The 25,143-nt window shown below is 39.9% G+C and overlaps 1 protein-coding gene across 1 annotated transcript in view; it reads left to right on the top strand.

The window, feature by feature from the left end:
* The window catches only part of VWF (von Willebrand factor), a 144,874-nt gene that overhangs the window by 83,014 nt on the left and 36,717 nt on the right, over positions 1-25,143 (top strand). Inside the window, exons 31-37 of the mRNA XM_010575325.1 lie at positions 4,682-4,825; positions 5,792-5,956; positions 8,298-8,341; positions 12,763-12,940; positions 16,541-16,761; positions 17,775-17,967; positions 18,625-18,966. Coding sequence (XP_010573627.1) covers positions 4,682-4,825; positions 5,792-5,956; positions 8,298-8,341; positions 12,763-12,940; positions 16,541-16,761; positions 17,775-17,967; positions 18,625-18,966 — 1,287 coding nt within the window. The remainder of the gene's footprint in view (positions 1-4,681; positions 4,826-5,791; positions 5,957-8,297; positions 8,342-12,762; positions 12,941-16,540; positions 16,762-17,774; positions 17,968-18,624; positions 18,967-25,143) is intronic.

The raw sequence follows: 25,143 nt of genomic DNA on the forward strand, positions 1-25,143 counted from the left end.
TAGTCAGGAGCGTGTCTGCACTGAAAGATGGGGAGAAGGTGCTGTGCTGTGGTGGCAGCCTTTGGAATGACTGACCCACCCTTTCTAAAGTAGCCCATGTAGATCAATGTTGGTTTTGTTGTTTTTTTGGTTTGTTTTTTTTTTTTTTTCCCTTTCTTTCTTTCTTTCTTATTTATTTGTATTTTTTACCTGGACATGCCCAATGACTAACAATCATGCCCTAATAACTGACCTGAAAAGCTGCTGGGAGCTCAGTGCTCCTGCAAGCTAGGTCTTTTTGTTCAGTTATCCAGATAAATGTTTAGATGGTCAAATTTGGGAAGGGTGTGTATGTGTGAAACTAATTGTGGCCGTTGTGCCTGTCAGGACCACAATAAGTGTAACGTGTTAGGAGGCAGCAGGAGAAGAGAGAGCAGGAGGTCAGGGACAGATGACCAGACATGCATTCCCTATGATGTCCACTGCCTTTGGGAACAGATTTTTTTTATTGTGTGTCACAGTGCTCTCAGCTTTGTTATTCTCCTGTATGCGATGAAGGCTTTTGGCTTTGAGACTTCATCTTGATTTCTCATGGGTTGTATGTCTAGTGCCTGAAATACATGTGAGTATAGAAGTCATTCTGCTTCCAAAGCCCATTTGTTGCCTTTTTTTTTTTTTTGATAGCACGTTGTGTATGTGAGAAACAGAAACTATTTGTAACAATAATACATGAGACTAACATAATTTACTCCTATGTTCAGTATGTGGGAACATGTTGGCTGCTAGTCCGGGCTTAGGTTCACATGCACACACAGAGAAAATCCTTAAAACGTGTAACCCTTAAAGTCCCATAGCAAACCTCCCATTCACTTCACTGGGCCTTATATGATGCCCCTTGTCAGTGCTAGCAAATGATGTTTTGGCCACTGTCAGATATTCTTTAAAGACAAAAAAATTGTTTTGTTGTTTTATGGAGCAGGATTTAGGGTATCTTCTCTTAGCATTTCAGTTTTCTCTAGGGTCCACCACTGAAATAAACAGTTGATGGTGTGGTCCCATACAGCTAAAGAGGTTTAAGAGCTAGCTACTGCAGAAGGGCCTGGTCCCCTGCCACCTCTGTGCTGCGCACTTGTACTGCCTGCCTTCTGTAGGAAGGGAGCTCAGGGGAGGGCCCAAATGGTTGAAAACAACGCACTTTTTTTTAGAAGCGTTGCTTTTCAGGTGGTGAGTTGCCTGAGACATCTAGCTGCGTGGCTAGTGGGTAGCAGTGCTGACTGGAGGGGACTGGGAGGGCATGCCCAGCTGGTGCACCCAAGGAGCAGACCCTTCCTTCTGCCAGCAGCTCGCTACGGCACTAATGCAGCCAGAAATGCATTTGCAAACTATGTAGATATGGCAGAGCAAGCTGGAGTGGAGCCAGCAGCAGCGGTGGCCCAGATGTCAGCCGCTGAAGGGGTGTGCAAGGCACAAGGTGGTCTCGTAATGCCTGAAGCCATAAAGGCTCAGACCCGGTCATTGTAAAGCTAGTTTAATTATGTCCAAGATGCTGTGCACTCTCTTTCCAGCCTTCATATAGCCTTGTGCTTGGTGATATTTATTTCACTCTCAACATTTTAAATTTCCTTTATTGATATGAAAATGGCAGATTACTGTTATGTTGCAATCTAGTAGTAAGAATATGTTCAAGTTGGTTGGTTTATTAGCAGTCAATATTTTTTTATCATGGTCTCTGAGGAGTTTGGTATTTGCCTCCCTGGTGAGACGTAGAGACAAACAGCTGAGAAGTGACAGCTTCCAGCTTGGGATGGTGACTTTCTGAATCCCTCTAGCAGGACAAAAGTGTTCATTTGATCATGTCTTCAGACACCTGGCTCTTTTCTCTAAAGTTGGCTTCAAAATTAGGGGAGAAATCCAAAGAGTTTTTAGTACACTAAAACAAATTTTCCATGCATTAAATAGAGTAATTGTTTTCGGGGAGCTTTGAAATAGTCCCTGGTTCTATTACAATGGATCTTGATTTCTTTTATTAGAAATTATAAAAGTAATGGGTTTTCCAGTTTACAGATATGTATGGAAGTTTCTGAAAATTTTCAGAATTAACGGGAGAAAGAAAAATGGAGTTGGAGCACCTGGTGACCACACCAACCACGCAAAAGTCAGAGGGTCATTAAAAAAAGACAAACACAGAAATTTCAAGTGCTTTTCACAAACGAATGAAAAATCATTTGTGATTCTTACTGTGCAAAAGTTTAACCTAAAATATTTGAAAGTTAAAACCTGAAATACTTTTTTATTAATTATTTATAGGACAAAAGGGAAATGAGTCAATTTTCTGGCACAGTGACCATCCTGAAGCAATCACAGGGATTGAAACATAGTCATATTAACTTTCTGTATTTTGTTTTATCCCTTAGTTATGACAGCTAACATGCCATTCTGCATCTAACATCTACCTCTACAGTCATATAGAGTAACTACTGGACAACAAACCCATTTGTAGCAATGATTGTGAGACAGCTGTATAGGACATGAGTCAATACCTGGGGTTAGTTAATTTTTCTGGTCAGGAATAGCAGTTTGTGAAATGGAATCGCCATCACCCAACTAATAAAGATATTTTAAAATACTTTTTGTTGCAAATAGAAAAACATTCAAAATTTTGAGGTTTTCACTGGACAGAAATTCTAAAGTGCTTTCATTTCATATGTAAAATATAATTCAGACTTATAGTGGGAATGAAAATCAAATTATAGGAATGAAATGAATCTACACAGTTGGAAGAACTAAAAAGATAATCGTTGCATAGCAAGAAACAGAAGAGAAACAAGCCATTTTGTTCTTAAATTCTGTTGAAAGCTTTCTGTTGATTTTTCTCCTTTTTTTCTTTTTTTTTCTTCTGATCGTAATTGACATTTCCAAAAAGCATTTTGATTTAAACAAACATGCATCTTTCTATTTGAAAACTAGTGCTTGGGAAAATACATGACCCTCTCTAGACAGGCGATTGCTAGCGGAGGTAACGGCGCGTGACAGATGAAAGCTTGCAGAAGGAGAAATTGATGTGGATCCTATTCCTGCAGTAGGTCTGACAGGGCCTGGCAGCAGTTCCTGGTGGGTCCCAACTCTTCTCTTTAGTTGTGGGCATCTGCGTGGAAAGGTGACACGTGAAGATGAGGCTAAGGAAATAGTGATAATGGGCTAACGGGGAAGAAGAGGTGGCTGGAGGTGGGAAGGGGATATGAGGCTGTCAGTCAGGGACTGTAAGGTGTATGGGACAACATGAAAGGATGGGGAAAGCAACAGTAGTTGAGAAGGGAATGTCACCTCCAAACCAGTACTGTGGCAAAGGAAACATGTGGGCTTTTTCCAGATACTTGTTCTGATTCTTCCAAGGGGTAAATTCTTCCTGAAACCCTAATGTAAGCCTTGTAGAGTTTCCAATTGCTGTTGCCACGTTATCCATAGTCAAAGTGCTAAGTGAGCTTCCTAGAGGTTGTCCATGCTTGTAGCAGCTTGGGAAAAGGATCTTTGCTTCTACAAGTGAAAAGGAGTGGGTGATACAGTGAAAGAAGATATGAAGTGCAAAGTGTTCAGGTGTTCTGGGGGTGTGCTGGTGACTTATCTATGATCTGACTTCCAGTGTTTTACAAACGTGTTTGATATTTAAAATTGTTCAGTGACTTCCTCAGGCAAACGTATTTCTGTTCCACTGTTACTGCAGATTACACAGAGGAACGATTCTTTCGAGTATTTGTTATTCACTGTTCACTGTTTGCCCTGAATGTCACATCAGTCACACGGTATCATTTCTACTTCCTAACCTGATAACTTCCAAGCCCAAACGAGCTTTTAAGAAAGCTGCATATCATGATTCCCAGTATAAATATTTGTGCAAGTACATATCTAAATACAAGTACCAGCAAAGTGCTCTCTTGCTGAGGTCATGATTTTGAACAAAAATTTGCCCGAGTGTTCACAGATGTTAAATGAAAGTGCAGCAGCTACCCATTTTTGCCAGTTTGTGATTTGGTAGCTAAGGTACAATTTCTTCGTGTGTTTTGTGGGGTTTGGTGGGTTTGGTTTGTAGTTTTGGTTTTTTGTTTTGTTTTTAATATGGATTGCCCAGTTATATTCTGGGTTAGTCTGAGTCTAGATTTCAGAGACGTTGCTGGTAGGAGGGAGGCAAGATACGCTTGTCACACCCGTAGAAAAAGTTGACCAAATTAGGGAAGGATTAGATCTTTGGGAGCTGAGCAACTTGTGTGTGCAGTTCAGGATGGTGTGAAGTTGTAGATCAGATAGCCACTTGATGTCACTGTTGTTCTGCAATTGTAGAATATGTACTTTTTCACAATATCTTTTTCCTTTTGTGTAATGCAATGGTAATGTTTCTGGAAAAGGTAACTACTAAAGTGAGGAGCGTAACTTTATCCTCGTGGCTAAGGGAAAGGTAGTAAAATTCCCATCACTTCAGAGATTGCAGAGCTAAGGATGGCCCTCCTGTGTTGGGATGTATTAATAGTACTGGTAGGTTCTTAATAGCTGAAATCTTTCATGTAGCAGCAATAAAGCAGACATTAAAAGTCCTTCAAGAAAAAGTATTTTCCAGTACTCTATAACCTACTAATACAACGTAAGATTTATTTTTATAGTCTCCTATGACTTTTCTATTGTCTCTCTCATTTATCTTTTTTCTTCTTAGGAAAAGCCATTGATTTTGTAGTTCAGAATGCAATGTCGGAATCCCACGGAGGGAGACCCAGCGCATCAAAGGTCGCGATAGTCATCGTGTCGGGGAGATCAGAAGACACCGTGGAGGCTGCTGCACTTTCTGCAAGAATAAACAGTAAATCTTGTTTTGCTGTCACTATTTTTAAGCAGAGTTGTTGCTTTTTAAGTAATGCAGTAGAACAAAGGATGAAAAATTAAGGCACTGGTATGTTCATGTAAGTTCAGGACTCACAGTGCGTTATGTTCTGGTAAGAAAGAGGCCTGAGGAAGATGCCTTTGAATTACCGGTAAATTCAGGACCAATCTGCAATTTAAGCTAAACAGCTTCTATAGGTTTCATAAATTAGTGGCATTTCATTTTCCAAGGTCCCGTGGATAGCCAGGGATGACAGAAATGTGTTCTAATATTATAAATTCAATACTGTTGCAATACAGTGAATCTTGAAAGGTTCACTGCAATAATAATAAATAGAGAGAGGATGTGATCAGATTCTGCACCGACTTATACAGGAATATGCTTTTGCTATCAATGTGTACAGCATTATTTTTCTTCAAGTTTTCTGGCTGTAGTCTCTGTACCTCAGATTCCTCAGGTGTTCAGCTGAGGAACATTGACTTCCTTTGTAGGTTGCTCTGGGAGCTATTGAATAAGCATGGACTAAATAACAACTATCAACTATTTTTTTTTTTTTTTTTAATTAAATGGTTTGAAAATAATCCAATTGCCATGTAACTGAAGAAAGAATACAACATATTGAGATTTTTTTACAGTTGGAAAAAAGTGAAGGTGGTGTTATTAAGTCTGCAGCTGCATTTTGTTGACTATGCATGATTGTATTATGCTTGGGACTAATAGAGTTCATCTTAGCTAACATTGTGATTAGAGCATAACCATTTCTGCCCTTAATTGCCTTTAGCCTATGTGGAGGGAGTGATGCAAGTAATATGTGAAAATTAACTGTTGGGGAAAAAAAGTTTTCCCAGATCTTTTATTCTAAAAAGCAAATGAAAAAAATACAACAGCAAAGACCTCCTTCTCCTGTGCATTGCCCACTTAAAACCTTTTCTTCTCTTTTCCTAGGGGTATCCCTGTTTCCAATTGGGGTTGGGAACAGATATGATGAAGAGCAACTGAGAACTTTAACTGGGCCATCAGCTGCTAACAGAATCATGAAGCTTCAGAATTTTGAAGACTTATCCACTATGATCACATTGAATAGTGAATTTATCAACAAAGTGTGCATGGGTAAGTCCAATATAGTTGTAGCCGCATAACTGGAGCAAAACGCCCAAATTGAAATGCCAAAACCAGAGTGCTTTTTCTTGATTTCAGAAGTCAGCCCAATGCTCCTTTGGTAGTGTTTCACTGACACTCATCACAAATGCTAACATAGACCCCACCATCACTTAGGTGTAACAAAATCTGAGCCCTTTCAGCATGTAGCCAACTGCTATTCTAATCCACCAACTTTCAGCAAAGTTTTTAAAACTGCTTAGGCGTGAACTTTCAAGCTATCATCTTATTAATAATCAGGGCTGGTCATTAACTGAAGGACACCAGGAAAGCTCAAGCTGTCACAAATGAATGGGGGCATGCTTCAGAAATGTTACAAGTTAGTTGTGAATAAAGATTCCAAAGATTCCATACCTATTTTTCTGCACAGACCTAAGCATTGTTATGTGTATGTCTACAAAGAATTCAGCTAAAGGGTCAGGGAAAAAAGAAAAAGGAAAAATTAACTTTTCTAGGAAAACAAATACTGGGGAAAAAAAAAGGTATAAAAGATTTTAAACATTCATTTATTTCTAGATAGCCATGCCCCCCATGTAAGGAAACTTGCTTCAACTCTGGCCATTGTTTTACTACTTTTGCCTCCTTGCTCTGTGTGTATATAGATATTTATTATTCGTGATGGTGTTATTTCTATTACAATAGCATCTACTTGTCCTCTCCGCAAACCACTATCTCATCGTGTTAGTCATTGCACAGGTTTTTACCAGCATTACTAGGGCTTAGTTACGTCTCCATTAAAATAAGTGGACTTTTTTGCAGAGCCAAGTACCACTAAGAATGAGGAAGTTGCAGAGTGTGCACAGTCCAGCTTAGAGATATCCGATCAGTCTCCACTGGGATCACTTCTGGCATTTTAAAATCTCTCCAGAGCATCAAACAGCTGCCATTTTCTAGATTTAAACAGCTGCCATTTTCTTTCTTTTCTTTTAAAATAAGCTTTTAAAGATGCATTTCCTCTCCTCTCACTGTAAAATATGTGATTTTCTTGCCCTAAATTACATTGATCCAAGATATAGGATAGGGAGCAGGAATTTGAAGCTAGTAACTACTTTCTTATTGCAATCTGTGCTATAACCTATTGGTACTAGAGGTGAAAGCTTTGTATTTTTATGAAAGCTTTTCCAGCAGCGCAAAGTGTATGCTCAAAAACTTGAATGATAGGTATCTTATATTAGACACCTAAATCTTAAAAATTTAGGTCTCCCTTTGGCTGATGATAAAGCCTTTGCTACAGGGTGGGAAACTGTCATCTTTTTTGTGTGTGTGTGTGTGTTTGGGTTTTGTTTTTTTTTTGTTTGCTTTTGTTTTATTTAAGTTTCTTACAATCTGTAAAGTGTAATTTTCCCCTCCAGACTCATACAGTTGGATTTCTTGTATGGAGGGAGTCTTACTTTATGTATGGAAGTGTACCAAAAATAATACTATTAAAAAGGTTTAAAAGATTTCCTAAATGCTTTCAAAATAAATTACTTATCCTGGAAAAGACAGAGCATGGAGCATATATATGCTAGCAAAGTATAGTATTATATAAAGAGCTTGCTAGTCAGTGTTTTAATTTCCTAGACACGTGCTTATCACATTGTCATGCCATAATACTTACATGAAATTACTTTCCATGTATCTTTAGGTGCGTTATGAGAGCACATAAACATAGAAACTGCAATTCAGTGGGTGCCTTGTGACCACCTAACTGATTATAGAAAAAACTGCTCATCACAGTAATGTCTGAATGTCAGGAAACTGAATTTGAGTATTCTTATTGCAGCTATTTTCATACTTAGGCTAGTTGCTGACAAATCTTATCTTGAGGTTACTCGCTGTATTTATCTTTCTGCATTTAATAAATGTGTGTGTGTGCATGGGTGTGTAAATTCTCATTACCTGCTAATTACCAGAAATATTCTCAATTCATCACAAGATTCAGAAGGAAGGCTGGACCCTGCCTCAGAGCTAAAACCATGATCTTCTTTTATGTACTGTCTGGGCAGAGCTGTATGTCAGTACAAGGAGTGCTGTAGAATTACAGCCTACTTGCTCACAGGGTATTTTGGGACCAATGTCATTGCAGAAGTCAGGTAATGCTAGCAGTAACAAAGTTTATGCATTCTTTGACTTTTGTACACTTTGGACAAATGCCTCAGTCTTCAGGTAGGGATTTTCACATTCTAATGCAAAAAAAACTTCTTACAGCCAAAGTCACGTTTTTTAGTAAGCAACCTGTATTTTGGTGACCACCACTTGTAAGGCTGGATAAGGGTGTGAGATGGCTAAAAGATGTCTCTTTCTCTTTCAGACCCTGTCAGAGAATGTATAGATGAGGATGGAAACAGAAAGAAAGTAAGTGTATTGCCTGGGTCATCCACCTGGCTTTCAAGTTACAAAGTTCATGCTGGACCATGAATACCTTCATCTGAAACAAAATGTGTTGGACAATATTAAGAATTATTTTTAGGAGGAAAATGTTAGCTTTTGAACTGATGGGATAACTTTGCAACAAAGGAGACTTCCTCTAACGACACCTGATCTTGCAGTGTGTTGAATACTATTGAAGGCAGTGCAGAGCCAAAACCTGTGACAGGGTGTCTTCCCTGACAAAGAAAAATGTATTTCCATCACCTGGTGAAAGAACTTCTGGGAAAGCTAGACATGGCCAAAATAAGGGTGCACGTACAGGGCGAGGCAATGTCATTGTCCAGACCCCCTCCTTCTGCTAAAAATACAAGTACCTTGACCCTATGAAAAATTTATAGGAAGATAATTATTGCGTGATAGTCAACTCTCTAGGGAAAACCATCTCTTATGTAATGAAATCAAAGTTCTTAGTTTTCGTTTGCAGAAAAGCTTTTATTAATCCTGAGAAAATGCTCAGAAATGTTAGTACACCTGTCCGATGTATCAAAAGTGATCTGCTCTAAGAAAGGAATGATATAGGAGTTATAAATGGTTCAGTTCCTTCATCTCAGGTGAAATGCCAAGGTTTTTGCGTGCATATGATACTTCATGCATTTAAAAATATTAACATAAGCTTGTTACGTGTTTTCTAGTAGGGGTCAGTTATGAGTTCTACCCTAGGATTTATCTTGAATTTCCAGTACATTAAAAATATTCCTTTGATTTTTCCCTTGTGAAGACATGACTGTAAGGAAGGATGTGACTAATAAAGAAATGCTTATGAATTGTCTAGACGCAGGAAATATATCAAAGCTGCCTTACATGGTTGGCCTTGGTCAGCTGGTCAGAACACATAAAGGCTTTCGCTAGATCAGACACTAAGTATAACTTGGTGGTTTTGAGGTTGACAACCTAATTAAGAAAAAAACCAACAAACCAAAACTAAACTTGGAAAACTTTCTTAATTGAAACCAAAAAATGATCAGATTCTTGTTGCTTATTCATTTGAATTGCATGTGTCCAGGCCTCTGGGCTCCTAGAAGCAGAGACAGGTACATGTAGGTAAGTGCTGGAAAGGCTAAACGTGAATTTCAGACATGTCAGGCTTCATTTTTTTGGTGGTAAACTTAAAACACAATTTCTATTCTGGCTAAAATGTTTTTTGGAAGAAAAGAGGGCAGGCTCTAGTCCATATAAAAATGAACCACACTTTCAAATGGTAGCCTTTAGGGGGATTTTGTGTTACCTTTTCTGTCAGCCAGAAAAAATGGGGTTTAGAAGATACTGCCGACATGGTAGCCATTGCCTTTTGGAGCAGGCTGTTGAGCATCCTGTGGTGCCCACAGGACACTGTGGAAGTGTTATGCCTCTGGTGTTCTGCCCCCACGCTCTGAACTCCTCTGCTGCCTCAATGGCAGTAACGTGCCAACGTTGGCCTGTTACCCTCTTCCAGCGTAGTTCACAAATCCATGGGGATGAAGAATCAAGGCTCTTTCCTAAGTCAGAAAAGACAGGCTCTTACATCAGATCCATAATATTTCAGGCGTTACTCAGAGAATTACTGCAGGAGGCTCAGTTCCCCAAGCGGGATGTCTGTCATGCACCTGGAGATTGTGGGAACTGATCTCTTGCAGTTTGCAAGGAAATCAGAGTTCTCAGGATCAAAAATCTCAGCCTAAATCCTATCAGTATCGTGAGTGATATGATTTGTTACATTATTTTTGTTATTACTTCTACCCTGGAAATGACTGTCGAAGGAAGATTCATGGCTAAGGTCACTGTTAGTAGCAGAAGGATAGAAGATCAATCCATCCAACCCCTGTATTACGTGGCCAGTAATAGAAGTCAGGGAAGAACGTAAGTAAGAATATATGAAAATTCCCTGAACTATCCTAGCCTTGAACAATTTGTGACTCAGGGACACCCTGAGCTGCGAGTGGCACCTTTTTGTGTTTGATAGTGCTCAATAGTTTTCTCCTCTATGAATTTGTTCAGTCATTCTTTGAATCCACATCAGTTTTTAGTACTTATCAAATCTAGTGGCAAGGAGTTCCAATAATGCTAAATACAGGCTGTGGAAAGAACCACTGTTTTAATATTTGAACTTGTCAGCTGACAGAATATGTGAAGGATTATGATAGATTAAGGGGTTTTTTTAATGTAGTTAATTTTCATCAGTAGTCTTGTTTTGATGCTTTTAAGCAGGCATAATGGTGATAATAGAAGTGTAGGTACTTGTCTTATAGTGGTAGCACTTCATCATGAAGTGATCTGTATAGCAATCTTCTGCATTTCTAGTCTACATGTGGTGGTAAAAACCACAGTCCTAAACTAACTGTTTCCGTAGCATGACTTTACTGGCGTATTGTTCAGCGCTTGGTTTAGAGTAGAACAACCAACCAAACAAAACCCTGACTAAATTAAAAGGTGCCAGCTGATGAAGCTGGTCGAGGTATGTGGCTCGGTCTCCTGCAGATGCACTGTAAGAGAAAGAGTCTGCGAGTCCAGGTCCGTAGGTTCAGAGCTCCCTCGGAGAGGAAGTCTGAGGCTTCCTCCGGTGTGCTGGCAGGCTCATCACTTTCAGCAGACTTATCCTTCACGATTTAGAAACCTCTGCTTTTGCTTTCCTTTCTGTCCTATTTTTACTCCTACGATTTCATATCAATTGGGATTTTAGGCTTTCTTTGTCTTCAGAGTCCCTGCGTTTTCCTCTGCACCAGCATTCTTGGCTTTTTTGGATCCTTCAACTGATATTTTTGTTTTAATGTTTTGTGCTTTGCTTTTCTTGTCCAGCTCTTAGATGTTTTCCAATAGATGCTCTGTTAAGGAATGAAATAAAAACAATTAAATATGTACGGAAGCCAGAGGGTCCTTTGCCAGACTTGCGCAGCTGTATATGTACCCTTCCAGGTGCTCCACTTTCAATGAGTTGTAGGCGAGACAACTATAATTAAAAACCATTCTATTTCTTCCTATCTAAATATTTTCTCCATACTTAAAGCTCCTCGTGTTACTTTTTTCACAGCTTCCTCTAGGCTCACAAGCCTGGAAAGTATTAAGCCACTTTCAGGACAAGTTGCCTTTTTCAAAGTCCTGAAACATACAAAGCCGGTCCAGTAAATTAGCATATTTAATATGTAAATTTTCATGGCTGCAATTGTGGCAGTTCTCTTTTAGACTTGACAGTATCACATAGCTCAGACACTTTCACATCACTATTCTTGGTTTGCACATTAATGCCAAGAATAGTCTGTGAATTATGTTGTGGTTACCTAAGTATTTTATCACTTTGCTCTTCTCTTTCATGGGAATGGTGGGTAAGCTGAAAAGGAGAGGATGGAAGATGACCTTGCTCAACAGCAGTCAACTTTTCTTTGCCACATGTTTCTGCCTGTGATTATCAAGAAATGTTACCCAGTTCAGAGAACCACTGTCTCGCTTGTTACTAGTGCTTCTGGATTCACCTGTGTAGAGATAGGCCTGGAAAGGGCTGTTTCCCACATTTGGGGATATTCTTGGGAATGCAGACCTCGGGGATGAACACTCTATATTGAAATTCATTGAGCCTATTTATGGACTTTAGAGCTCTGCGGGACTGGGGCCAGAGAGCTCAGCTTTTTGCAGATACGAATCTTGAGATATTCCAGATTGTGTCCACATCTATTTCTCTGTCATTTGGTAGTATATAATCCTGGTGCCTTAAAATTTAGACTGTCCTTTAAAAGATGAGAATATATTTTATATTTTGTTTTTAATTTTACAAAACCACTATGCATATCTAACAACAGGAATCTGGTAAAGGAACAATTTCCCTTCGGGAAGGGAGGAACTGTTTTAAAGTTTTGGAATTGTGGATAGAATAACTGGAGTATTCCATGCCTTTCTAGCTTGGAATAAATATTGTTAATTCCTGCTGTACCATGACCATCTGTGATCAGAGCTCTTTCTAAAATAATTTTATGGCTTATGAAAACTAAAGGCTTTGACATTTAAAGAAAAGCTAAGGGGAAATCTTTGTTGACTATGCTATTCATGCATGCTGTAGGATGGCTAAGCTAACAATAGATGGAGTACCAGATACTTCATTCTGCTGTAATAAAACATCTCCTGTTCTAGGCTTTTATCTTGTGCTTGGAATTTCAGAGTCTATTTCTTACAGTGTTGCTAATTTAAACTTTCTCATCCTCATGAAGTCCTTAATACACTGCATTCTATTATTTAATTATCCAAGGCTAATTTGAGTAGCACTGCTGTCAGTGTCACTTTACTTGCTAGCTGTTGGATCGTGACAGCAGCCAAGTTTTGCATTTTTCTCCCCTCCGCCCATGTTCTTCTCAATTATTAAATATCCATGTCTCCTCATCTAGCCTGGTGACAAATGGACATTACCGGACCAGTGCCACACTGTGACATGCTTTCCAGGAGATTACACAGTTCTGGAGAGTCACCAAATTAACTGTGAGAGGATGCCAAAACCAGTATGTCACAGCAATCTTCCTGCTGTCAAGGTTGAAGAAACTTGTGGCTGCCGATGGATGTGTCCATGTGAGTATCTATCTTTGCATGTAAGTCTGTCCCTCCCCATGGCCTGAAATGTTTATCAGAAATGTAATACTGAATGGAGCTCTTCAGTCGTTGTACACATCAAAGATGATTGAGGTGGGGGGAACTGATGCTGTACACTGGTTAAGAAAACAGCTAGGAGCATGAAAGCCTTACTGATGCCTAAATGTGTGTTGCTATATGCAAGTTCAGGACCGCTGCGAGCTTATTTTTTGCATTAGCATATCTACAGTGTTTTATCAGAGAATCTCACACTCAATTTCCGAAGCTGTGTGAACTGGGAAGGAGGATGTATGGAAGAAAACAGAAATCTATTTCGCAAGCTGTAAGCAAGCGATGTATTCTTGGTCCGCCCCTAGGCTTGAGGGTTTGGCCTGACCTCAATCAAGCACGCATATTAAAGAAACAACAATAAAAAAATGCTTCCTCCTTCCATAAAATCTCACATTGAGTATCTGAGCAGAAATGGCGACCGCTGTGTGATTAGTACCTTGGCTGAGGTGACAGGAACAGAAATTAAGCGCACCCACTCACATTTACAGGGCAGAGGGGTTCAGCCCTGAGGCTGGTGATCCATTTACTGAAAAATGAGACCCTTTAGGAAAATCCCACATATGTGAAGGGAAGACTTGAGGGAGGAAGAATGATGATTTCAAGCAAAAAAACCCAAGCTGGAACCTCCAGATCACCTCCATGCCCAGACAGATGGTCTGGCAATGGTGAAATGGAGGCAGTGATGCCCGGTTGCATGAAGTCATGGGGAAGAGCTCTTCATGGGGGAGCGAGGAGTAGGCTCAGCTGCTGGGTCTTTCGGTACACCTCAGCCTGAGTTTGGGGACAGAGCCTTACCTCCTTTCTGTGGGAAATGCACTGTAGTCATATGCTCGATTTCCATACAAATTAGTCAAGATGTTTGTTTTGAATTAAATGTCAAAAAGATCAGCTCCAGTAGCTCTTAAAGGTTGTAGCTATACAAAAGAATGCATTTCTACAGCCCAATCATGCATGCTATTACAGCTAAAATTTGCAGAAATCTCCAAAACAGGAACCTGTAGGTGTTACAGCATTTAAACCCTGTTCAGAGCCTGAATATCTTTGGCTTTAATGGAGCTTAGGGGACTGTACTCCTCAACATAATTTTGAAAACTGGGCTTATATCTAGAGTCATGTGATTACTTTTAGAAAGTAAATCAGAACCCAATATATACCTTCTCTTTATAATGTATAATCTCAATTTAAAATGTCCTCTGACAAACTGGCGGTTTTAAGAACAATTTCTTCAGGGCACTGCTTGAAATACCTAAGCTGGGTAGCTAGATTTTGATGCCTGAACTGTTAGACATCCAAAATTTTAACACCCTAAGTTTTAGTACTTTGTAAAAGCACATTTGATTATCCAAAACCTTTAAAGCTAACATTTCTGGTTTGATACAAGTATTTCAAAAAGGTAAAAAGATTTTTAGTTGAATAATCATAAATATAATGTTTAAAAGATGCTCGTAGTGATATCTACCCATAAAAAGTGCATCTGTAATAATTTTCTGGATCGTAAATATATTGATAGCAATATGAAAGCATTACTTTTGGCATTCAAAACCTGTCTTCATAATGAATTTCTGAAAGGATGAAATGAAAATTACCATTTGTACTGTTAGCTGATTATCATGAAAAGACCTATAGTTAACCTGAGACTGCTGCTGTTTAAATGAGCTAACAACTGTTTAACTCTTTATGAATTTAATGAGCCGTGGTACCCAAAATTTATTTATCCCCCCCCCCCAAGGTGGTACAGCTTGTGAGGGAAAAGTAGTAAGTTTTCATATGTTATAGAAGGAGAGGATAAAAAGTCCCCAATCCCACTCAGTTGATCAAAAACCCACAGGTAAAGTACCCTCATTTCAACGACTACTCAGTGAAACCAGGGCGATGCTGTGTCAACTAAAGCAACATCCGTAGCCAGCAGGAAGGCTGATTGTGATGCCCTCTGTGCTGTAGTCAGAGCCAAAACTCACACCAATCGGTAAACTTTAGAGATGGGCATAGCAAAGTAGGTGCTTAGTAGGAGGTCAGTGTGCTTCAGCATCTCTTTGCTGGTATGGATGGAGGCTGGTTAGGCAATCTGTGCTGCAGGAGCGTGGCAGTACATGCTTAATTGACTCTCGTGATTCAGCGAAGTAGTATTTAGTTATTTAGAGAGCTAAAGCACACTTTCAAGCGATTGCTTGACAGTGCAGATGATACGACAAATGCTTTTGCAAAGAGGAAGTACTTGAAAATGTATTCTTCTTATGTCATATAACTGAGTTCAGAGGGAGTTAAACCATGAAGGTGCTTGCTTGCTGAACTAGTTACAAATTTTATAGTAACGTGATTTGCAAAGTGTGATTCATGGTTATTGGGTGGTTTTGGACTACACTTAAATGGATTGCATTAATACATTTTGTGCTACAGAATACCTGTGAGAAATGTAAAGGGATTTCCATTATCCTTAGGTTTTTTTAGATGTCCAGGAATAAAAAAAGGTTGAGAAACGTTGTTTTATTGCTAACTTGTTTCATTGTTGTTTATACATGAACTTTGTAAGCAGGTACAGTAAAACATCTGAAGATGCTCCAGTGCTCCAAAGGGATGTATCTCTTGACAGTTCCGTGCCTGACAGTATACGAGATAGGCTTGCTTTCTTTTTTTTTTTTTTTAGCACAAGTTGCTGTTCAATGTTTTTCCTGGGAAATTAAGTTTGAAGGTCAATGAATGGGAAACAGATTATTCTCAAATCTCAGTTAGAAGCCAAGTAGCTGAATTATTAACAAGGAGAATTATTTTCCTGCATGTTTATCTGACATTGCTTTTATTGTCCTTATTATCTTTAGGCAAAAGATTTGAAAATGCATGAGTCAGAAGCATCCTTTTGCTCAGATTTTGTTTTAGTACTTGTGAGATTATAATCTGCCTTGTTTTCCAGTTTGTGAAGACAAGGAATTGTTTATAACCTAATGACCAGGACACTGAGCTGTCAGTTGACCACTGGTTTATCCTCTGCACAATATTTTTTGCCCTTTACCTGTTTCCCATCTGAAAAAAACAGAAAAGTCCCCTTGTATCGACTTGTGACATGTTTGATAAGAATGAAATAGTGTTATTTTCTTTCAAATATAATACTGTACAGAATAAAAAAAATACCATAATAAAAGTGCAGTGCAAAAATTAAAAAATAAGTATGTTATAGTCTTTCTACAGAGGGGGAAGGGATTTTCCCTGCTCTTATTTTTCATATAAAATTTAATAAATCACATTGCATGAAATTTATTCACATTAAAAGGGATTTCCTATAAGTTTATCCAAATCTTTTGTAATAGTAATTGCTCCAGACAAAGATACTTAAAAAAACCCTGCACGATGAAGTATTTGCCAAAGTTTCTTGTCAATTATTTGCTTCAGCATTTGCAATTCATTACCTTCCTAGCTTTCTCAATTAATTGGATCCACATGCCCATAACAATTGTGAAGAAATAGTATAATTTGAACAGAAGTGAATGCCTATATGTTTTTTTTCTTTTTTTTTTTTTCTTCATTGACTTGCAGGTGTCTGTATAGGAAGTTCATCTCGACATATTGTCACTTTTGATGGGCTGAATTTTAAGCTGACCGGCAATTGCTCCTACACCTTGTTTCGAGACATGCAACATGATGCTGAAGTTCTCCTCCACGAAGGACCATGCAAAGCAACACCGAGGATGAACTGTATGGACTCCATTGAAGTGAAACATCATGGTGTATCTGTTCAGCTCTTCAGTGACATGGCAGTAAGCTAAACACAGTGAAGTGATCTGTGCATTTTCTGCTAATGCTATAGCTTTCAGGCTACGAGGACAGATTTGTTCCCTTTATCCAGTTTCTGTTCCCCTTGCAGCCTATTCTTAAGCTTCTGAGCAAATGCCTCGTTTCAATTTCATGATATAATCGATGTTCGCATAACAAGCCAGACACGTTTCTCCTCTTGTTCTCCCTGTTGTGCTGATGTGACAATGTCAAGAACAAGGGATTTGGCAACATCTCCCTGACACTTCTGCCAGAAAGGCAGGGATTATAGACAGGACATACTGCACTCTGATTCTCCTCTTTTGGCAGAGGTCCTTTACACAATGTTATCGTTCGGTGGATGGGAAAGCGGTCTGTTCTTCACAAGTCTATGCGTAACTGGCTAGTTGAAGAGCTAGGGAGTTGGTTCTTACCTTGTTTGGAGATGGACCTCTGCTCATGGACCTCTCAGTTAGAAGAGAGGCCAGTTTAGTATGCATTACATCTATTTTGTAGGCAGAGAAGTAGTCAAATTCAATATGATCCATTCTTCAGTCTCTGGGTTCCTCAGACATACAGGAGTTGCCTAGCCTGCAAAGGTGATCTCTTCTGACTTGTGTAGCAGACTAGGATGGACCAAAACACCTGCACCCAGTTCTGCATGGTGATGGACAGCATTGACTTTCACTGAGTTTTATTGATAATCAGGGTCTGTAGGCAGCATTTTAACTTCATGGCATTAGATTGCTAGTCTGTAAATACATGATGCTGAAGGAAGGTATGCACTCGTATGGGAAAATGTTGAGAGTTGTTCATACAATAAACAGAATGAAGGTCAATTAGTTCTGTACATTTTTACAATCAAGAGAAAATTTCAGCTTGCAAAATTGTTTCTTATGTCCAGATTCAGCTGGATCTTGAAGTACTTGTGAAGTCAAAATATGTTGCAATTGTAAGATTGGGTTGATTTTAATTGCTTTCTAGAACTGATGTGATGATCTTGCCTTTTTGAAAACAGGTGGCTGTTAATGGTGAAAGGGTTCATATCCCCTATTCTAGCAGTTTGTTTGAAGTCACTGTCTATGGAGCAATAATGCATGAAATCAAGTTCTCCCATCTTGGACATAATCTCACATTCACTCCGAGAAACAATGAATTTATTCTTAAACTTAATTCAAAGAGCTTTTCTTCAGGAACACAAGGGCTTTGTGGTAAGTCTGAAAGCTAGTAATTTTAACAGCTTCCTACTTGGACTTGAACTGCTATTTATGTTATTGTAATTTGTGTGGCCCTGAACCTGCAAACTTTCTGGCTGAACTGATCCCCTGTTGTTGGCACTTGCTAATCTATGTAGGTTTTTCTACATTGGCTATCAATGTAACAGCTCATTGACTCCCAGTAATATCTTAGAAAGAACAGGCTGGACATCTCTCATGTTTTACTTATTTCATATTATCTTTTCAAGGAGGTCAGTTGTTTGGTGGTTTTTTTTTTTTTTGGATGGAGGTTTAACTTTAGGTTCTTACATATAGATTTCTGTTTGCAGTGAAGGTGAATGTTTTGTGAGGGGTACTACTCCCTGGGAGAATTAATTCTATGGTAACCTCAAAGGTATAATCTATTGTATATCTTATACCTCTGTGGCATAACATATACCTCCTGTAATGAGGAAATGGGAAACAAGACCTAGGGGTTTTATGCCTCTACTGATAATAGCCATGAGGAATATCATTCACTCATTCCTCTTCCCCCTGGCATTCACCAAGTGGCCCCAACCAGCTCTGTCTGCCCTGTGCCTGTCTTCTCTAGGTTTATTTTATTGCTGACTGTATCCAGACTTTTTCTTTTCCTTTTACTCCCTCTCCTAGGGGTGTGTGACCAGAACCATGTCAACGACTTCACATTACGTGATGGCTCTGTCACTCCTGACAGCACCGTGTTTATCCAAGATTGGACAGTGGAAGAGCCAGGAAAGATCTGTGAAATCCGTAGAGAAGACAGATGCTCTGAGCACACAACGAGCCACTGCCGCTTTCTGCTTTCTGATCGGTTTGCAGAGTGCCACAGGATATTCTCCCCCAACATGTTCTACGAGGCCTGCGCAGAGACCAGCTGCTATGAGGATGAAGCCTGCGAGATGATAACTTCCTACGCTCACATCTGCAGGGAAAATGGGGTCTGCGTAGACTGGAGAACACCTGAGTTTTGTCGTAAGGGGTTTAGTCTATGTTAAAACTGATACAGAAACTGTCTTAATTGGTGATGGTGATGACAGTGACCACCTTGTCAGTGTATACTAATTTTTGATTGCTGTGTAATGGGGCAGAAGTTCCAGATTGAGTTTCCCATACAAGTCATATTGCAGATCTAATAAGTGGTTTGTCATCCACTAAGTGGCATGCCATGAAAAAAATGTTTCTTTGTAAACTGCTAACTAGTAAAATGCAAGGTAGTTATGCGAGGCTAGAGGGATAACCTATGAAATAAAAATACTGTGAAAGCCGTGTACAAGTAAACACAGCGATGTGATAGTACCCGACTCTGCAGTCACCGAACCACCGTGGGGCCAGGTTTGGACCAAGTCTGCTCCGATTCTGCCAGGCAGTTTTAGCTGCAGATATCCTTGCTTTGGTACAGACATTGGAGGATCTGTACAAGGCGGCCAGGGAAGCTCATAATTTGGACTAGTGGAATTGCTTCCCAGCCTGTCACTCTTGTAGCTGCACATAGTGGCACAAAATAAGACTTTTCTCTGTAATAGTTTCACAAATTCCCTACGTTCCAACCAAAGCCTAGACCTTTCAGACCATGATGGAAGAGCCAGTGTGATTTTAAGCTTCTGCTGCACTGAAAAATGGGGAAATGGCCACTCTCTGTGGTGTCTTCTCTTGCTAGCACATGCTAGCTACACTGATCAAACCAGCTGTAATTTGCTTTGCAAATCTGGTTCTCCTTCTGGCTGTGTTTTCACTTGTGTTTTGGAAGTGATGATTTTGTGCTGTGAGAAAGCAGTATAGCAGGGTGTGAGTCTTGCAAATTGCTCAGAGCCCAATAGAAGCAGGACAAGCATGCTAGTGCTAAATTCAGATGCTTGTTGCTTTGTATATCTACTCCCCTAAATTTTTACAGACATAAGAAGTTCTGCCCTATCTTCCTGTTTCTTTTTTCTTTTCTCCTGATAGCCTGATTACAAGTCATACCTAAAGATCTGCAAAAAATGCAACATATAGTTAAATACAAATAAGTAACTCTTGAGGTGGTGTTATTCTACACCTTCTCCTGTTAGCGTGTCTGCAGTGATGGTTGCAGACGTTCAGAAACACTCACAGTGTTTCTGTTTTAGTCAAGTATCTGAGGTGTGTATGTATGTAGGCATTTTCTGTCCCAGTTAGCCTCTTATATAGTGTCTTGATATCCCAGTTGGTTTTCAAATCTCCTGCCTCTCCAGTTTAGTCGGGTCTTGTTGTCGTGCTTTCTTTCCCTCTTGCTGCCCGGATACTTTTCATTTCACAAGTGGAGAACCAGCATCCTAAAAGCATGATACCACAAGAACTCGGTACATGTTTTGGTTTTGTTCATGTTTTAAACTCAAGACTGAGAGAATGATGGGATAGCAAGTCAAGAATGTGAATGTGAATTTGGCCTGAACCTCCTGTTAGTGCCTTAAGTATCTTTCCAGGATAGGTTATTGAAGAACATGTTACTGTTGCAGACTGAATCTTTTAAGAGACAACACAGTTTGGAGTATAGTCCTAGAAAACAGAGGGAGGATATTGCCAGCCATTTTCCAAATTTAGTTCTTCAGTCAGGCTTTGAAAATTGTAATGTCCAAGGCTGAATGTCAGTGGAGTACCTTAATAACTCTCTGCAGTTTTCAAATTCCCATCTTGTTAGACAGCATGTACAAGGATAGACAAAGAGTTGCCCGTTTTAAAACTAGTTGCATAAAACAGTCATTAGTGTTCTAACAATAGCATCATCATCTTCCTTCGAGCAGGTGCATGTGTGCAACTGCCAGAAATAAAATTGTCAATTACAGGGACATTATACAGGTTACATTAATGACTAAATAGAGAGTGCAGCTTCATCACTCTACCACTACATGTTGAATAACAATGCCATGGTTCTGGAATATCTTGCGTCCCTCCCCCCACTCCAGTGAGTCCCTGTCATTTTTGTAGAGTTTGATTTGAGGTTTTGTCATGCCATATTGGGACATTTCAAGCAGTACAAGTCCTTCCTGACTGCTCTGCCTGGATGGGTGAATATACTCGCTGGAATATCTGATAAAGACAGGGCCTGTTCTCCATCCTGTGCTCATTCAGTTCCACTGCCTGAGTTTCCTTGGCTCTTTTTGGGAGGGTGGATGTGTCGAGTGCTATCTGGTAGACTCCAGCTTTGTGTCAATGGATGGAAGGAAACTTTACTCCAAGGTGGGAGTGCACAGTGAGGAAGATTATGTAGACTTAAGTTGCAGCAGCCTGTACCTTCCGATAGCCATGTAACCCTGAGGCATAGAATATGCACCTCTTGAGCAGGCTCACCCTCACAGTGAATGCCTGCTGAATAGGGTTTCCACTTCAATGACAGCATGGACTTTATCTTAATGTGAAGATCATAGGGATTTCTAACAAAGCACTGCATTGCTAATATTGACACATGTTGGGATTCAGCTTTGTGTGGAGAGGAAGCTTTATTCACCTGGTAATAGGATTGTTTATATAGTGATTAATGAATGGACTGAGATATATTCATTCTGCAGGTACACAAGAAATGGCAGCTTGTGTGGAGGTGACCAATTCAGCTTTGAACTGTGTAGCTCAAGTAACAGTAGCAGTCAGCAAATTTTGCTCAGAAAGCAGAAATACTCAGAAGATAAATGACAGCAGCAGCAGTTTTTAATCTTCATATGCTGATGTTTCCATGAGTGCTTCTCAGCAGCTCTTTAAGCTCATTTATATGCAGTGTGGACATGCTTTCTAGGTACTTGCCAAAACTGGCTTGCAGATGAATTAAATTGAGATAGGTAGTTGATGCTTGCATGGTGTATGAAACAAACCGCTAGCTGGTACTGCTCAGTAAAGCTGTGATTCTTTGAGGAGGATGCTGGTGGCACTCGGCAGCTGCAGGGATTCCTGGAAAAATATTTTGCTTGAAAACAACGTTTTTCATGAGCCATTCTGGTTGTTGGAGGCTTTTGTGTTTTGCCTTTCATTGGGTTGTTTTGCAGGTCCAGGTTAGAAAGCAAACGCATAACAGGCTGTGCTGCTCAACTGAGGGGCAGTGCCTGGCAGAGAAGCAAGAATGAGGGTCAGGAGAAGAGAGAAGCAATGGGATATGAGAAACCTTTAAACCACCTCTACACTGAGTGGAGCTACACTGAGATTATCTGCTGCTGTTTGTTCGCTGTGTAAGCAAGGCATGCTGGTGAGGACCGTAACAGCTGAAGGGTTTAAACCATGACTTGGAAATCAACAGTATCAGGGTGGCTTTACGACTGCCTTCAGCTGATCTGGGACGGTTTTCCTCTTCTACCTCCAGCCATGCATTCACGCTCCTTTTGCTGTGCTGGCAGTAGTCCTCATGTGCTGCTTGGTGAGCTGTGAAAACTGGTTGTAAAAGGAAAAAAGTGCCAGCAGGAAAGAGCAGCTGAGGTGAGGAGATTAGGGAAGAGAAGAGACTGCCCCTTTTGATGGCAGCACTGGTCTAAGTTGGTTTAATGTGGCCTTGAAACCACTCCAAAGAACATTGGAAAAACCCTTCTAATCAAATTCCTTTGAGAAAAGAAGACTGTTAAGAGAGGTTTAAGAAAACTGTGCCTGAGCAATGTGGGGAGGTTGACTGGCAGCTGATGAGCTATGGGCCCTGGTGCATTATTCATTCCAGCTTCATCAGCACTAGAGTTTTAGCTGTCCTTTTGGCTGCACATGACAGTAAGTCACAGTGGTGTGTGACCTCAGGAGCTAGCTAGCTAGCTGCTAAATTTGTGCTAAATTATACTACTGATAAGAAAGGAGTGGCATTGTTCCCTGAAAGGACACGTGCCTTTTTCCATGTATCACAGGCTTGAAAAACAGCCCTCCCCTAAATATCCATTTAGTACTTTAACCAAAGGTGCTCTGTCTTGTCTTTTCTGTTTAAGCCACAAAGTCAGAGTAAATCCCAGTGCAAACTGTCACTAGATCTTTCACTCTGAATTTAGGTGGTTTATTTTATTTTGATGGACTTGCACATTCTGTCGATCCTCATAGAGGTTATTTTCTCCCAACCAGTATCTACTAGGAATAGCGACTCTAATTTAAAGGAAAAATAAGAAGCTGAAGAAATGTCAATATTTAAATGTACCAGATGACCCTTTGAAATCATAGGTTTACAGGAAACTGTTTTGAGTCGTGTGTCGTCGTGTCCCCCCCCAGTTTTTCTTTTACTATTTTCTTCCCTGTTTGAAAGAAAAGACTGCTTTAATGGAGCCAACAAACAGAATACCATATCAATACGTGATCATAGCAGCATCGTACATGGTAGTATTTGAGGTAGCTTTCTTTTGAAACTAATTTGGTAGAAGAATTACTCTTCTATTACTTGCTTTCAGCCTTATTTCCACCTTTTGCTAGTACCTGTAGTCTTTTCCTTTTCATTCTGAAACAACAGGCATTTGAGGTGAGTGCTGAAGTAGGTAGCTAGGAGGGTGGCTTGTTGAAATACTTGTTTCTGAGGCTGATTGTTGGGAGCCCTTCATGCCTCCTCACATTCTATACCTCTGGCAGAAGTTTCCATACAACAAGCAGAGTTACCTGTAAGTCATGTAGGACCTGACCAAATCTCTGGAGCATAAGGGCAGTAATGTATTTGAGGCGGCTTTCCTCAATCACCTGGTTGTCATTGCACCAGTAGGATGAAAGGATGCTTAGGATGATTTTCCAGACATTGATGGAGTTTATCCCATCTCTTGACACTACTTATGCACATCTCATTCCCATGCCCCACAGGACAGAGGTGACTTCAAAACAGGGTCATTCATGGGAGCCCATTTAATATTTCTTTTGCAAAACCTAACCACCTCATTTCTTCATTCCTTGAAAAAAAAATTGCCATTTTACACAGGCACGCAGGCTTTTTGATAGTATATCTGGAGTCCAGGGCACGGTTCTTCACTGCGTTTTTCACACAGCTGGCTCCTTAATGCCAGCCAAAGAGGAGGAAGCAGAAGGGGCTATGCTACATGAAGTACATTAGAGGCTTGAGCATTGCTACTCATTCTGCTTGAGAGCTGTCCAGGTTCTATGCTGACAAGCATCAGCACTAAACTCTAAAATAAATTAATCTAATTTTGTGCAGAGAAGGTTTACTAGATTTGCTTTAGGGCTAGTGATAGGTAAGAAGGATGAAAGCCAGCGTGCTGAGTGTATTTACTAACACTAGAATAAAAAGTAAATGACGCGCTACCTTAATAGGCTCTGTGGATGTATTTTCACACATTCATTAGAGCTGACGTGAGCCTGTCACAGGCAATAAGCACCGGTGCTTACTCTAGGCACCTTGTTTACAGAACTGTTTCTGGAAATGAGATTTTCTGGAGAGTGTAGTCTAGGTAGCTGCTAGTACAGGTTTATAAGCAGGCGATTTCTCCTATTTTACTTGGATAGACCTTTTTTGTGTTTTCAGAATCTAGCCAAAGCATTTCATGGTGGGACTGGACTCCCCATCAAGTTCCTGTGGCTTTTCAAATTCCTCTGCATCTGCTGAACTATGATGGTTATCTGCGCATACAACCATAGACTCCAACAAACCAGAAATGGATTTAGCATGGCTTGGAACAGAAAAGGGTTAACGCTAAAGACCTTTCATTTCTGTTTCCTTTGGCTGCTAAGAAGGGTGTGTGTAGACACTTCAGCTGATGAGTGCTTGTTTGGTTGGGATCTCAGGTCTTCATTCAGTAATTTTCTTTCAGTGTTTTTTGTCAGGGGACTGAAAAAAAGTTTTATAAACCTCACAGCAGTCACAAACTCTGAACTAAGAAACACTTTTCCTAATTGAAGCTGTAGAGAAAAATAAAGTAGGCTTAAGGGAGTACACAGAATGGAAGCTGTGTCCATAGGTTTCTTGAATAGCTGTAGCCTTAGTTTTGTGTTTGTTTTTAGAGACAATACCCTCAGTGTTGTGAACTCATCAGTAAAAATTTTGTGTTGGCTTAGGGGGGAATGCAACTTTCCTTGATTCAGTTAATTCTGTTAATAAGGTAATTCAGTTAATAAGATGCAGAAATCCAGCAGGTTCGGTTTTGAAGTACCAAAATGTTCTCTTTGTTAGCTTTCCTTAGTTGCTTAGGAACACTGCTGCCTATCAAGTTGTCAAAAACCCCTTTGTTCAACACTTTAGTCTGTCCT

This window comes from Haliaeetus leucocephalus, unplaced genomic scaffold, assembly GCF_000737465.1.
Source record: "Haliaeetus leucocephalus isolate CR32 unplaced genomic scaffold, Haliaeetus_leucocephalus-4.0 Scaffold473, whole genome shotgun sequence".
Lineage (NCBI taxonomy): Eukaryota > Metazoa > Chordata > Aves > Accipitriformes > Accipitridae > Haliaeetus > Haliaeetus leucocephalus.